Below are 15965 nucleotides of genomic sequence, written 5' to 3'. Positions count from 1 at the left end.
CTCTAGATTCTCCATATATAGCCTTTAAACAATCAAACTATATCCTCTACCAATACCAAACATCGCATGATGAGATAGAGACTTTTCTCTCCAAACTCCCTCTAGCTTTTCTCCCGACTACAAACCCAAGATTTGTTCTCAGTCGCCGCCTCGTGCTTTTGCTTAGGGTCAATGGCAGCCCACTACCTCCTATCTCCTCCTCCTTCCCTCCTTTCACCTCTGCCACTCCTCTATCCCCCTCCCATCCTCTCATCTGCCCTCCTTCCCTCTTGCTGCATGCTAGCCCCCTCCCCTTTCAAGCCTTCCTCTCCATTTCCTTTTTCTCCTCCTTCTCTGTTTCTCTTTTTTTCCTGTGTTGCTATACTTCGAATTTACTTTGGCTTTCCTTAAGCTTTGTCTCAGTTTTCTTGAACTTTATCTCAATTTTCTTGAGCTTTGTCCCCAGTGCTTGTCTCAGGTCGAAGCTTTTGTGCACCTCTTTGGCTTCGATGCTTCTTTCCGTCACGTGTCCTCAACTACCAACCAACCACCTCTACTTAGCTCGGGTGCTTTTCCTTAGCGACATGTTTGGATTTCGGGTGGCTGTTAAAGTGCCATTTGCACTTTTGGCAGGATTATGGAAGCGCTCACTGCGCAGGTGGCTCACTCACCCCCATTTTCCGTTGATCCTATTGCTCCATTTAGTTCGTTCCCTTGGTGCTGGTGGCCTTGCGATGGAGGCGCATCTAACTTGGTGGTGGTTGCTAGTTTCCTCTTTATTTTTAGGGTTTTTGTTGTTTTTTCAGCTAGGTCCTTTTTGGCCCTTATGTTGTATTTGCTTTTCCTTGTTGGGTTTGTATTTAGTTTGAGAGCTGCCTTTTAGGCTCTCTTTTCCCTATACTAATCTTTTCATTTAAGGAAAACTAATGAAAAAGACTTCAAATCTTTGCATTTTAATAAAAAAAATCATTCGCCAACTTTATTTAATAATAAGGACAAAAGAATAAAGAAACCCAACTTGCGCTAGGCGCGTCACATCCCCCCCTCCCCCACCCCTTTTCCATACTCCACTTTTTTCTCCCATTGTTAGCTACATTAATATATTTTTATTTATTTATTTTTTTTTTTTTTTTTTTTTTTGCTTAGAATAAGAAAAAGATTTCAAATTGAATTACATTCCCTAGTTTTATTTTTGTAGTGTTGTTTCCCACTAGTAGTCAAGACGACGAGAGATTTTTCAATGTACCTAGAACACGGGGTGATACACTACATGTCTCTATACAAGCGGTGAGATTCTTGTGTTAAAAAATTAATAACATAAATAATAAAATTTCCCACCCCTTACATAATAACACATGGTGTACCATTTGTGTTATGGGCACAAAGAAAAATGTCCCCAAGATGACACCCAAGCTTAAGAAATTGGATGGAGAGCTATATTTATTATTGTAGGTACGTAAAAAATGTGCAGGAATTTTAATTGGTAATTGAAAATAGCTTTTTAAATAAAATTACTGAGAACATAATCTTCTTAAGGTTTTGATCTAAAGGATTACTTATGGGTTCATCATTTTCGGCGCAATGGGTGCTTTTACAAAACCAAAAAAGGTCTAAGTTTCAAACCTTATGAAACTGAACCAAAACCAAGAATTAGGCACTATTTCCAAAACTAAACCAATAGGTGTAAACTATTTATGAAACTGGATTAAGAACTAGACAATATTTATGAAACATGACCAAGGACTAGACACTATTTATGAAAGTGGACCAATAACTAGGAATTATTTATGAAATCGGACCAAGAAAGAGATATTATTTATGAAACTGTACCATTTACTATACATTGTTTATGAAACTAGAAATAATTACTAGACACTATTCATGAAACATGACCAAGAACTAGGCATTATTTATGAAACTGGACCAATAAATAGTATAGTACCATTTAGTTTCATAAATAGTGTTCAGTTTCATAAATAGTGTCTGTGATGGACACACAGGTCGCGCATCAAGTCTTTTTGTTTTTAATTTTTTTATATTAAAATTGTGTCATTTTTATTAAATTTAAGTTCTATTATCCCTTTTATTAAAAAAAATAAGGGTTTTCATTAATATTTTAATTCTTTTTCATTAAATAAAGTTAGCGCATGATTTTTTGTTAAAATAAACTTAATCCAAACCTTTTTCATGAAAGTTTCTTTTTATTTAATGGAGGTAACTTAGCTTGACAAAAAAAAACACCAATCATCGCTATTGACACACCCCGACCGGAATCGAGGCATGCTAGCCGTCACGTGAGGGTGATGTAGCCATAAACGCAGTGCGGAACTGACAGTAATGTGAAAATGTGAGTAATTAAAAACCAACTAGCTAATTCACACTAGACAAGTAAATAAGTGCGAGTGGAGATGTTTAGAGTATAGCTACACATAATCAGAGTATAGGTAACCTAAGTGCAATCCAACAGGCTAAGTATTAATTATACAAGACATGAAAGAAAGAAAGTTTCTGAATTATTTAAAGTCAGTTAGAACCGCTGTAGAATCCTCACAAGCCACCAACACGAACTTCTACCGAGAACCTGGAGGGGAGCAAAACAGAAAACATGAGTAGGCAAAAACAAAGTTTTTCAAAACCATTTCTCTTTCCAAAAGTAATAACCCCTCACCGTAAAGCCCCATATAATTTCTCAAAAAATAGTAATACATACGTATGTAGAAATCATGCTCGAGAGTAATAAAAACCAAGTATATATCATGTCAAGTATCTCAACAATGAAATAAGTCAGTCAGGTGAAATAAATTAATAAAAATTATGTCAGCCGGAGTCACCTAATGTGACCTGTACGGCTGAACCTATAGCTCATCAAATATGCCTGCACACGAATCGGAACCACCTATTGTGGTCTGTACAACAGGGTTGGGTGTAAATAAGTATGTTCAAGTGTTACGATCACGTGAAGGCTGTGCAAATAATCGTAGGTCATCTACGAGTCGGAACCACCTAATGTGGTCTGTACGACAGGGCTATGCACCAAACTTGATCGAAGGTGAGCGTGTGGTGCGGGAGGTGAACATCACGTGAAGGACTATGTCCTGGCCACGGGCGGGAGCACTAACACCGAGGTGCAGGATAATGAGCTCTAAATGCATCTACGTATAATCACAACAATGCATTCCACTATCATCAATATATACTCAGTTGAAGCTTACTTGAGCGTCCGTAGTGTCAAGCAACAACATGCATATCTATACTAATGCATATTCTAAAATGTAATGCAATTGACATGGCATTTAAAATCGTAAATCCATTTAAAAAAAATTATGGGAAAATGTAGAGCATATATATATACATATATTGAAAACCAAAAACCCACTCACTGGTATGTAGCAAAGTCGTAACCCCCAAGTCTCACCTGGCTACACTCGTCCTCCGGGAATGTCTCACCTATATGCGAAACAACTAAATTAACCTTAAATCGAAAGTACATAACCAAAACTGTGTAATAACTTCACATACGTTGCTCAATTGAGGTGTTTGAATATACCATCCTGGCCAAGGCACGGCCATACGCGCCAACCATGCGTGGGCACGTGCCTGGCACGTTGGACAGAAACCCTAACAACGTTAGGGAATATTCCCTTAAATAGTATCATATAATGTTAACTTTACCTGACCCCATCAGTATATTCTGTCAAAGTTGACGGAATATGCTCCTTTCTTCTCCGATGCGTCGCCGGAATCCGTCGCCAACCGTCGTTGTGTCATCAGAAACTGGAAATTCTTAAAACCTTAGTTTCTACTTCCTTTCAACTCCAAAATTCACAATTTTTATATGGAATCAAAGCTCTCAACTAGGAGAATATAGCCGTACCTTTTTGAGGTCTTAAAATTGATGGAAAATGGTTGAAAAATCTTCGATATTCCGGCTAAGTCTGCAACTCGATAAACCCGAGTGTCCCGATGTTCAAACCACTCCAAAATTGTTCCAAGATACTAAGGAAGTTGTATGGGGACTACCACGAGTCTTAAATCCTTAGATAAATCCCATGATCGCGTCAAAGTACTTTAGCTCCTCGCCGGAGTTTATGGAATCTCGGATTCTCGAAGTCAAATCACCAAACAAAAGGTATCACCAGATTCTAGAGCTCGAGAGGAATAGGATTTTGGAAACATCAAGCTCGATCCGTATAGTTTTGGTTTAGTTTGAGGGTAAGTGCTCTTGGTTGTAAGGACGGAAGGAATTTTCGAGAAGAGAGGGGAGAGAAGAAGGTTGCACGTGTGCATATGTGTGTGTGTGGCTTACGGGATTGGGCATAGTAAAAGAAATAGGGTCCCTTATTGGGTAGTCGTGCAAGAGAGAGAGAGAGAGAGAGAGAGAGAGAGAGAGTTTAATTGGTCCCAAAAATGATAGCCCAAACACTACTTGAGTCCAAAGAGGTAGGAACCATTATAATAGGTGACTACGTGATGGGCAACCTTATAATGTATTTCTTTCCTATTCCACTTATTCATTCATAAAATTCTTTTTATTAGTCCGATTAGATCCTAATTCGTGTCGATGCGCTTGTAACGACGCGTACAATTTAATTACGTTAGCGAGAAAATAATTTAGAACTATATACGTACATCCACGTCACCAAACCAACAAGTGCATAACAGTCATTTTACATACATTCGGGGAGAAAATATATATTTATCCGAGACGGGTCATCACAGCTATCCTCTCCATGCTCATCAATTCTCGTTTTTTGAAAAGAAGATGCACAAGGTTACTAAAACAAAAAAATTATTTTAAATCGTTTTCAATTTTTTAAAATTGAAAAACAATTTAAAATAATTTTCAAATTTGAAGACTTTTATTTCATTTATTCTTCTTTATTTCTTCTCGTGCCTCTCCAACACCCTTATTCATTGCTCATATTCCTCTTATATTTTTCTCCAATCTCAAAAATAAAAAAATACAAATGAAATAACAAAGATCGGGCTATAATGGAATCACCTTTCCCCACCAACAAAGTACAACTGCAGATGTTGTTAAGGAAGATCAACTTTTTGAGGAGATTTATTGCTAATCTGGCAGGCAAGATCAAGCCGTTGACTCCTTTATTGAGATTAAAGAATCAAGATCAAGAAACAGTGCACATAAGTTGTGCATGCTGGGTCTCTCTCTTTCGCTACCTTCAAATCTTCTTTTAGGGCTTCCACAATTTCTTGATCTTCGTTAAGAACGCCGACAAAAATCTCATCGAAGGTATGAACAAACACGTCGGAAATGCTCAGTTTAATCGCAAGGTGATGCGCCAGTGCGCTTTCTAAAGAATCATGAGCCATACAACAACAACAACAACAACAACAACAAAGCCTTTTCCCACTAAGTGGGGTCGGCTATATGAATCCTAGAACGCCATTGCGCTCGGTTTTGTGTCATGTCCTCTGTTAGATCCAAGTACTCTAAGTCTTTTCTTAGAGTCTCTTCCAAAGTTTTCCTAGGTCTTCCTCTACCCCTTCGGCCCTGAACCTCTGTCCAGTAGTGACATCTTCGAACCGGAGCGTCAGTAGGCCTTCTTTGCACATGTCCAAATCACCGGAACTGATTTTCTCTCATCTTTCCTTCAATTTCGGCTACTCCTACTTTACCTCGGATATCCTCATTCCCAATCTTATCATTTCTCGTGTGCCCACACATCCCACGAAGCATCCTCATCTCCGCCACACCCATTTTTTGTACGTGTTGATGCTTCACCGCCCAACATTCTGTGCCATACAACATCGCTGGCCTTATTGCCGTCCTATAAAATTTTCCCTTGAGCTTCAGTGACCTATGACTGTCACACAACACGCCGGATGCACTCTTACACTTCATCCATCCAGCTTGTATTCTATGGTTGAGATCTCCATCTAATTCTCCGTTCTCTTGCACGATAGATCTTAGGTAGCGAAAACGGTCGCTTTTTGTGATCTTCGCTAGATTGCTCCGGTCATTAGTATGGATAAGTATATAAATGGATAGAGATAGGAAAGCTAACACAAGATGTACGTGGTTCACCCAGATTGGCTACGTCCACGGAATAGAGGAGTTCTCATTAATTGTGAAGGGTTTACACAAGTACATAGGTTCAAGCTTTCCTTTAGTGAGTACAAGTGAATGATTTAGTACAAATGACATTAGGAAATATTGTGGGAGAATGATCTCGTAATCACGAAACTTCTAAGTATCGGAGTGTGGTATCGTCTTGACGTGCCTTATCTGTCTCATAGGTAGCTGGGGCATCTTCTCTGGAAGTACTCTTCCTCCATCCAGGGGTGGTATCTTTAACTGGTGGAGATGCACAAGGTAATGTATCAATTTCACTTAAAGCTTACTTGTAGTTTCAGGCTTGGTCAAGCGCGATACAAACCATGTAGTAGGAGTCCCCCAAGTCGCCGAGCTAGGGGATCTGCTGAAAGAGGTGACAGACAAGGTAAGCAATCATAGCTCCGGCTGATTGTTCACAGTCTCCCTATCTTGCAGGCAGCATGAAGGATAAAGAGAAGAAAATGAGAAGAGATGATATGGGATACTTTTGCTTTTGAAGAAGTAACTTTCCACAGGCTTATTCTTGAACTGAGCTGGAGGGTTTTCTGGTTTCCTCCAGAGTATAAGGCCGACTGAAGAATTTGAGGGTCAAAACAAGTCCATCAAATCTAGAGTACGTTCGACCCTGCTGATATGGGATACTTTTGCTTTGACAGAGTAATGGATGTATCGGCACGTGTGCTGTTACGCTTGTCTCCACATGCTTCCTTGTATCCTTCCTTGTATCCTTCTCCCTTGCCCTATCTGTTCCTCAGGCAGATGCGGTATCTTCCCTGGAAGCATAAGATGTTGAAGATGAGTACTCGAGAGCAATGTCAGGTAAGTAATCAGGTAAGGTGTTTCAGGCAGTCAGTTCCTGGCTGGAAGCTTGATTCCAAGTACTGACTGATTGCTCTCTTTCTCCTTGTCTTGCAGGTAAGAACAAGGTCAAAGGAAAAGACAGGGAAAAAGCATGATATGGGATACTCTTGCTTTTAACCCTGATGATATGAGATATTCTTGCTCTAGTATAGCTTGTTTGCAGAGGTATTATCGGGGGGAAAGAAAGCTGAATATTTCGAAAGGCTTCGTTGGGAGTGCCCTCTCAGATATGAGGAAGGGTTGAGCATTTTTGCAGGTCTGCCTGTCCGTTGGGGATGGAGGTCGACATATATAGAAGTCTCCTTAACAACAAGTAGTAATGCTATTCATTTACCCTACTTGGTCATAGCACGATAGTGGGAGCTGTCAGCTTCACATGTTTTAACGCTGTCAGAGCACTTTGAAAAAGTGGTTTGTGGTATCTGGAAAGCTGATGTTGCGTGTGAAGATTACAGACAGCTTTATCCAAGGAGATCCGGCTCTTGAAGTTGGGAAAGTGTTGCCTCATCGGTTTTCGAACAAGCAATCCTATCGGGGATCTGGCTCTCGAGATTCGGAGAACGATGCCTCTTCGATTTTTGAGAAAGCAATCATGCTGGGGGTCTGGCTCTCGAGATTCGGAGAGCGGTGTCTCTTCGATTTTTGAGAAAGTAATCATGTTGGGAGTCTGGCTCTCAAGATTCGGAGGGCGGTGCCTCTTCGATTTTGGAGCAAGCAATCTTGTTGGGAGTGTTTTCTCGAATGTGAGTAAAGGTTAGGCATGTTTGCTAGTCTACCTTGCCACGAAGCATAGAGGTTGACACATAGGGACTTTCCAATTATCCAGCAATGGTACTGTTCCTTTACCCTCTTCGATTTTTGAGAAAGTAGTCATGTTGGGAGTCTGGCTCTCGAGATTCGGAGGACGGTGCCTCTTCGATTTTGGAGCAAGCAATCTTGTTGGGAGTGTTTTCTCGAATGTGATTAAAGGTTGGGCATGTTTGCTAGTCTACCTTGCCACGAAGCACAGAGGTTGACACACAGAGACTTTCCAATTATCCAGCAGTGGTACTGTTCCTTTACCCTTGTGGGTAATAATATGGTAGCTAGACCTTCAAAATTTATGTGTCTAAACTTTGTTAGTGTTGTTTCTTTGCTATTCTTTTACCCTTCTTGGTCAGAGCGATGTAGTGGGAGCTGCAAGCTTCACGTGTTCAACTTTGGCAGGGAACTTTGGCAAAGTTATCTGTGGTACCCATGAGCTACTGTTGCGTGTGGGAAGTGGGTGATTGAACAGTAAGACTCAGGTGCTTTCTACTTCACCAGAAGTCTTCGACCGAATGCCCATAATTTCCGCAAAGCTGAGTGTGCGTGTGACAGGTGCTAACAAGGCTGGAAAAGTAGGTGCCTCTTCGATTTCTGAGATCGGCCCTCGTGGTCTCTGAGCAGCCCAGCTTTTGAGAAAGCAAACGCCTCTTCGATTTCTGAGATCGGCCTTCGTGGTCTTTGCGCAACCCAGCTTTTGAGAAAGCAAACGCCTCTTCGATTTCTGAAATCGACCCTCGTGGTATCTGAGCAGCCTTGCTTTTGAGAAAGAAAACGCCTCTTCGATTTCTGAGCAGGCGCCTCTTCGATTTCTGAAGCTCCGTCGAGTGCAGATTTTTATAGGGGCTGGCATTAAGTTCCAAAGCACACTTGAATCTCCACCAGTAGAAGCTCCATTCTTGCACTTCTAAGATCTTGATTTGTCCGACCTCTTCTCTCTTCAACACCTTTGAAAATGTCTGGCCCCTCCGACCGTCATTTTGACTTGAACCTTGTTGAAGAGGCAGCCCCGCCTTCTCCTGACAACATATGGCGTCCATCATTCGTCTCCCCTACTGGTCCTCTTACCGTTGGGGATTCCGTGATGAAGAATGATATGACCGCTGCGGTGGTGGCCAGGAACCTTCTCACTCCCAAAGATAACAGACTACTTTCCAAACGGTCTGATGAGTTAGCTGTTAAGGATTCTCTGGCTCTCAGTGTTCAGTGTGCAGGTTCTGTGTCTAATATGGCCCAACGCCTATTTGCTCGAACCCGCCAAGTTGAATCATTGGCGGCTGAAGTGATGAGTCTCAAACAGGAGATTAGAGAGCTCAAGCATGAGAATAAACAGTTGCACCGGCTCGCACATGACTATGCTACAAACATGAAAAGGAAGCTTGACCAGATGAAGGAATCTGATGGTCAGGTTTTACTTGATCATCAGAGATTTGTGGGTTTATTCCAAAGGCATTTATTGCCTTCGTCTTCTGGGGCTGTACCGCGTAATGAAGCTCCAAATGATCAACCTCTGATGCTTCCTCCTTCTAGGGTTCTGTCCAGTACTGAGGCTCCGAATGATCCCCCTCCGGTGCCTTCTCTTTCTGGGGCTCTACCGACTGCTGAGACTTCTCCTAAGCAACCTTTGTGAAGGCTCCCTCTTGTTTGTTTATTTTGACTTATGTATATGTACATATTTGTAGCTTATCGAGGATATCAATAAATAAGCTTTCCTTCATTTCAACGTATTGTGTTAAATACACCAAAGCCTTCTTCGCTAAGTTCTTTGAATTTTCTTTTGTTGAAGCTTTGTGAGTGGAGCATGTAGGTTGAGGTAGTGTTCCCTTAATTTCCTGAGTGAGGAAAACTTCTCGGTTGGAGACTTGGAAAATCCAAGTCATTGAGTGGGATCAGCTATATGAATCTTAGAACGCCATTGATGTAAAATAATAGCTAGACAAGATCAGTCTTGTTCAACAACCACACAGGTTTCCGCTCTCATTTTCGACCATATATAATCTCTCTTAGCATCTTCTTTATCATGAGTATGGAGTTTCTAGTGGTTTCGGTGAGTAGGTTTGTCTGGAACAAGATTTATTGAACAGGGTCTGTAACAATTCAAGTACTACGTAACGGAATTGTCGAGACAGGATTGATCTGAGACTGAATATGGCTTCGACTGGGTTGGGACGGCGTTCTTGAATTGCCAGCAGAGGTGGCCAATATCTTGTATGTTTTACAAGGATTCTCGGGGTTAACAGTTGCAAAGACAGATGAACTAACACAAGTAGCAGACACCGAAGAGGGAAAGGAGAGGGGCATTGTAACATGAGATGTCTCATGAAACTATACGAGGAATGGAAATCGAGATCAAAAATATAGGCCAGAGAAACGGGTTAGGGAAAAGGATTCTTTGGAATTGGATGTGAAATGCACCACGTAATGCATGACAATCCAAACACAACTGAATCTCTCATCAACAACAACAACAACAAAACCTTTTCCCACTAATATCTCTCATACGTTGAGAAAAAAGCCATGAGTATTCTTCACTCCAAATGGCATTGTACCTCTCACTACTAAAACAAGGAAGCAGGAAAACGAAAGTACGAAAACAACAAAAACAATTTGGCCTGTAAGTTTGAATTAGGATGACCAAACTTGTCCAAATTTTCCAGGAGCAATTGCAAAAATGGCATATAAACAACAAAATTTCTCAGCAGTTTACCAAGAAAGTGAAATGACGCCGAGAACACGTAGAATAAGAAAAATGATGCACAAAGCGGAATTAACATGGTAATGACATTGCATGTTTAGGAGGTTCATACAATTCTAACATGACTACCTCAAAGAGAAGAAATATGTAACTACATGGATATGAAAGACGAACTCTTTTATCTCTACTCTTTAACTGATATCCAAGGCCAGAAGTTTCCCATTTTCTCATAATTGCTTACAACATACACAAAACAGAAGAATGTCAGGAATGGGTCAAATGCATTCAATAAATATGTAACTACAAAATGAACGTGAACCATTGTATTCTCTTTCGGATACCTGTTCTTGGAAGCTTGACCTGAAACAGATCATGTGAAAATAATGAATAAAAAAAAAAAAAACCATCCGCCATTAGAAGAAAAAAAAAAAACGTGAATAAAAATGCATGACGTAAACACACGAAAGAGCTATTTATCAACTTATATGCACCAGCATTACCAATTAAAGCAGTTAATCTCTGTAAAACAAATTTTACTCTAACATGAGAAATGATAATAGTAGTACAAGGAAGCAAAACTTCAGAGGCCGAGAAAAATTTACCTAAGCTACTGCACCTCTTCTTCACAACTTGACCTCCACATCAACTCCAGCAGGAAGGTCAAGTTGCATCAAGGAATCTATTGTTTGTGCAGTTGGGTATAGAATATCAATGAGGCGTTGGTGGGTACGAATCTCAAAATGAAACCTGGCATCCTTGTGGACATGGGGTGACTTGAGAACACAGTAGATTCGCTTTTTGGTCGGTAAGGGTACAGGACCCATTGTTTTTGCATTCGTGTTCCTTGCAGCATCCATGATCTGCTTGCAGGAATCTTCTATCAAAGGCACAAAGTAAGACCTCAATTTAATTCTGATTTTCTGCTTGGGTGAGGCCTGAAAACAGAAACACCTTTAGATAATCAGAATAAATGCGAAGCTGTTAAAAAAGCGAGGGAACAATTAATTTATAATTAGTGTGTTTAAATTAGACCTTTCTTCTATAATTTTAACAATTAAAGTATGATTAGACAAATCAGAACAGCACTGTCAGAAGTCTTCCAGCTGGTCCTCGCGACTTAGTTACTCTGTGCCACTCCAAACTGTCCCAGATACATGAGTAAAAAATCATCCTAGCCAAATAGCCCCAAGCCATGATCGAATCGACATGCTCATCCTATAAGTAGGGAATCAAATATGGGGATTTGTCAGCGACTAGCCAAAATTCTTAGCATGTTGGAGGTTATTGAAGGTTAAGAATAGGTAAATGTCCCTCCAAAATCTAACTGTTTTTAACTTTGAAGTTAAACAGAAGGATCTGCATACCCAATATACTACGCAATTAATCATTACTTAAAGAGGTCCATCCCCGGGTCAGGATTAACTCAGAGTTATAAGAAATACAATAAAGCTCTACTACATATAATGGCACAGTTGACAAGAAGATTTTGGAGAAGATCATTACATATTTAGACCTGAAGCGTAACCAATACTCAAAAGCTCAACCCGGAACTAATGGACAAACTAGGCAATAATAGACAACAAGAAAGGCATAGACCACTCAAACAAAAGATTAAGGTAAAATCACATGATTGGGTGTTTGACATATATTACCAGCAGTATGATTTTCCTTTCCTTAGCTCCCCAAATATTCTTTTATGGAAGCACACTTGGGCTGATATCCCTCAATTACTTACTAAAGGATTTAGCACCAAGCTTCTTACTTGACATCGATACACATATTCAAAAAGACTATCCAATAGGAGAAGATTCAAATATGAATTTAAATATTACACCAACACTCAACTAAGGAAAGGAATATGTTCCCACCTCAGTTAACTTGGAAATCCTTAATACGCCGTACTTAAATTAAATTTCCAAAAACTAATCTAAATAAAATAAAAAGATAGAGCAATCAATTTCCCCAGTTCAAACAATAAGAATATTGAAATTCCACCTTATCTCCATCTCCACCAATACTGAGTGATGAAGTGCTTGGGGTCTCAGAACTTCCAACCTAAAGCACACACAGATAATCAACAATTAAGAAATGGCAAATAAATCCACACAAAGATAAAAATAACTCACTACTCCAAGAAAACCTAAAATTTTAAAACATCAAAGAATATAAATTAGGGAAAATTATTCTCCTTTCCCCACATATTGTTAGCAACAAAACAAGCATTATCAAATTGCAAATTAAAAGAACACGAAAATAAGAAGAAATGGGCAAGAAAATTAAACCTCAAGGGTTTCTGGAGGTGGGACTAGGGTTTCTGGGGACTCGAGGACTTCGGGAGCAGCATAAACCCTAGTGGATGACTGCGAGGGTCTTGAAGCTCTGACCTTTAAGGCACTGTTGGCCGAGGGCAAAGAGAAAGAAGAGAGCTTTGGCTTGGAAGTCGGAGATGCAGTAGATTTGGAGAGCGGAAGAGAAGGGATTAGGATTGTAGACATTGAAGAAACTGCCATTGAAATGGAACTTGATTACTCTCTTTCTCCCTCGGTGGAAAGAAGGGCTCTGTCTTGCTCACTCTGCCTGTAGATTGTACAATTATCCTTTTTTTTTTCTTTTTTTTTTGAATTTTACTTTGGTAATGTAGTTTGGGCTGGTTATAGATTGGAAGTCCAAGCCCACTTGTGTTGTATGTGAGATTGGGCTGCATACTCAAATATATCATTGGTGTTTTGTGAAATAAACTACATAAATAACTAAGAAATTGGGGAAACAATGGATTTTCTACTTTTATTGTAAGCTAAAGCACCACCTTAGGTGGCTGGAAAATGGTTGTCCGCAAACCCGCTGATTGAAGGTGGGAGGAGTGTCGGTCACCATTAGTTCGGTGAGGAGTTAAAAAAACGAGGAGATAGCGGATAAAGGGTATAGGTGTGCACCACGAGAGAGAGTGAGAGAGAGGGAGAGAGTTGGGAGGTGGCTATAACACCCTAAAATGCTTTGGCTCCAAAACCTACCCATTCATTTTTTATTATATATATATATATATATATATATATATATATATATATTATATTTTGCCCAACGATATTATCTACACTAAGGGGATAGAGGAGTGAGCTAAGTCTTATAATGGACTAGCAATAATGTGATTCAAATTTGCCTTTAGCGAGAATCAAACCTAAGACCTCTCACTTACAAGTGAATACGAATTCCACTAGACTACAGTACTAAGTTGGGTATTTTGGTAACATTAGCAATGCGAAATAATAATCTCTGTCCAGAGATTAAAAAAATGATGTGATTAATTTGAAGAACGTTAAGGTTCCACCATAAAATTAATTGTTGATATGAGGAATAACCCAACTATTTATAAGTGCATGCATAGCTCTTTCTTTTTTCTATGTGGAATTCATATCTCTACACGCCCCTCACGTGTGGCGAATTTCAAACCTAACGTGAGAATAATGCATTTCAGATGACATGGAGCAAGTGTGACCGTTGAGCATCATATACAGGATAACTTTGCTTTTTATATCATAAAAAAGTTGAAGTTCGAGCAATACATCCATAACGGTCCAACTATCTTATATAAATTCAACTCAAAACATGGGGGCTAAAGAAAATGTCGAAAATTCAGTACTCCACAACCAAAAAGCCAGATGTGTATACAACTCAAAGTAACTTTCCTGTAACAACTGTATAAATAGAGATATCACAATATTACAAGCACGGTTGAGATAGCAGAGCTCAATTTTCTCCTGTATGCTCTCTTGCTCTCTTTGTAACTCACTCATATTCCATCAAGTATCCAAGGAGTCTCTGATCAGTGCTTGTGACCCTTGTTAGTTGGTCTGCTGTGTAGTTCTATGTTCAAGGCTTATTGTCTGGTTGCTATATTAATCATCTAACTATATGAAATTTGGTATCAGAGTCAAGTTTATTATTATAATATCAAAATACATCGAGGACGGAAGCCATTAACATTTATGATATATCGCACTCCGATGACCGGCCCTAGAGGGGTATTTTTTTGTGAGTCTTATAAAGTCATCTTTAATTACTGTTTTGGTGTTGAGAAATATGAAATTCTCTCATCTTCTCTAAGTTAAAATTGACCACCATAGTGAGAGAATGCTAGCACCTACCTCCCTCTAGTGTTATCCCATAATCATTCTAATTAATTAAGCTTGGTTAAAAGACTTAGAGGTCACGTCTTGGTGTTTTTTTTTTTTTTTTGTTAAAAGACTTGTTCTCTTTTGGTTTTGGAATGTGGGTTCATCAGTTTATAGGCCTTTGAAGAAAATAGGAAAAATATTTATTTTGGGATATATTGCCTAATATTGCTTTTGGTCCTTAATATTTCAGATGCATGCTTTTTCCAAGTAATTCTAAACTAGTTACCTAGCTAGATTTCCTTTCTAAATTCTTAATGTTTCTGTCAAAAGGATATAGAAGCATTTTTTGTTGTCAAATCGCTTTTAGCTGTGTTAGAAATAATTCCAAACAGATTTTACGCTTGTAGCATGCAAAAGCGTTTTGCTGAACACACTTATTGAGTATAGGTGACGATTCTGATGAATACAAAACATTCCAAACAAGCCTGAATTCTTATTCAAAGATTATTGGCTTTTTTCAACTAGTACCTAAGCTATAAGTATGGTATTTTAGCTTGAATTCCTTTCGGATTTGATATTTAAACTAAAAGCTCCATAGATTAGTGTGTAATAAAATAAAATAAATCCAAGAAAATGCATGAGTTCGAGTTTACTTTTAAAAACAAGTTTAGAGCTTTCATCATATCCATATTTCTCGAAATGGTGTTTCGAATTGAAAGGCAGAACTGAAGTAGCACAGATACTTGTGGATCATCATCCCATGTGCATACTTGACAAAGTTACCAACAAACTCATCGGTCGTTAGTGAGCGACTGTGTGTGAGTGAGAGAGACAGAGCTACTCAATGACCATGAAGACTTTGCATGCTCACAACTTCAAGGCTTATGGTCTGGTCACAATGGAAATAACAAAATATGGAACAAGTTATCCATTCCTAGTTTTTCTTGTTGCATGGACACAGTTGAAGTAATTGCTATAGTACAATGCCAAGAGAAGTACACCGCTCTTATTGATCAATTATAAAACTTCTCTTTCTAACATTGCAAGACTTCTCAAGTTTGAACTCGTCATCCTTCATAGACTTACAAAATTTAAAACGTTGTTCACGAAAAACTTTACAAAATTTAATCACCAAATCATTATAGTTGCAATTTCAATTTTTATGTTACCAGCTGATATAACACATAATATTCTCGCAAAGTACACTAAATGCAGTTTAAAATGGACCCACATGAAAACAAATGAAATACTTGAGACTTAAAAAGTTAAAATAAGAATTTGGGCGGCTCGTAATTATTGTTACTTTAGTGTCTCTACCGTAACTCCAAACTCATTTATTAATAACATAGCTAAAATTTGAAGACTATAAAGAAATTAGTTTTGAAAGGCTCATACTTTATAAAGAGCTTGCTTATTTGGTTAAAAGCATTCACTC

The 15965-nt window shown here is 39.1% G+C and overlaps 2 protein-coding genes across 7 annotated transcripts in view; one reads left to right on the top strand and one right to left on the bottom strand.

The window, feature by feature from the left end:
* The window catches only part of LOC126590559 (uncharacterized), a 109027-nt gene that overhangs the window by 21881 nt on the left and 71181 nt on the right, over positions 1-15965 (top strand). For 3 of the 5 annotated variants that reach the window (XM_050256015.1, XM_050256012.1, XM_050256011.1), the window contains exon 1: positions 6901-7714. The gene's annotated coding sequence lies outside the window, so the exon portion shown is untranslated. Of the gene's footprint in view, positions 1-6900; positions 7931-8154; positions 8279-15965 lie in introns of those variants that run through there. The other 2 variants (XM_050256014.1, XM_050256013.1) reach the window with 2 other exon arrangements.
* On the bottom strand, positions 10488-13007 carry LOC126590560 (30S ribosomal protein S10, chloroplastic-like). 2 transcript variants are annotated; one of them, XM_050256017.1, is made up of 5 exons: positions 12701-13007; positions 12414-12473; positions 11021-11353; positions 10760-10778; positions 10488-10654 (listed from the first exon to the last, which is right to left on the bottom strand). In XM_050256017.1, the coding sequence occupies exons 1-3, from the start codon at positions 12926-12928 to the stop codon at positions 11042-11044; spliced, it is 600 nt and encodes a 199-aa protein (XP_050111974.1). In that variant the 5' UTR covers positions 12929-13007; the 3' UTR covers positions 10488-10654; positions 10760-10778; positions 11021-11041. The 2 variants fall into 2 exon arrangements, with proteins under 2 accessions (XP_050111974.1, XP_050111973.1); XM_050256016.1 differs by having other exon boundaries at positions 10488-10778; positions 12701-13006.

The sequence above is a fragment of the Malus sylvestris genome, chromosome 11, assembly GCF_916048215.2.
Source record: "Malus sylvestris chromosome 11, drMalSylv7.2, whole genome shotgun sequence".
Taxonomy (NCBI): Eukaryota; Viridiplantae; Streptophyta; class Magnoliopsida; order Rosales; family Rosaceae; genus Malus; species Malus sylvestris.
Note: the sequence above shows the minus strand (reverse complement) of the source record. Positions and strands in the feature narration are given on the sequence as shown.

Bases quoted from the DNA above. Each gene is read 5' to 3' on its own strand.
- LOC126590560 (XM_050256017.1), bottom strand. From the start codon at position 12,928: ATGGCAGTTTCTTCAATGTCTACAATCCTAATCCCTTCTCTTCCGCTC. The intron at 12,474-12,700 runs GTTTAATTTTCT...TGTGTGCTTTAG, and splicing joins CACCTCCAGAAACCCTTGAG to GTTGGAAGTTCTGAGACCCC. The intron at 11,354-12,413 runs GTGGAATTTCAA...TTCTGTTTTCAG, and splicing joins TTGGTGGAGATGGAGATAAG to GCCTCACCCAAGCAGAAAAT.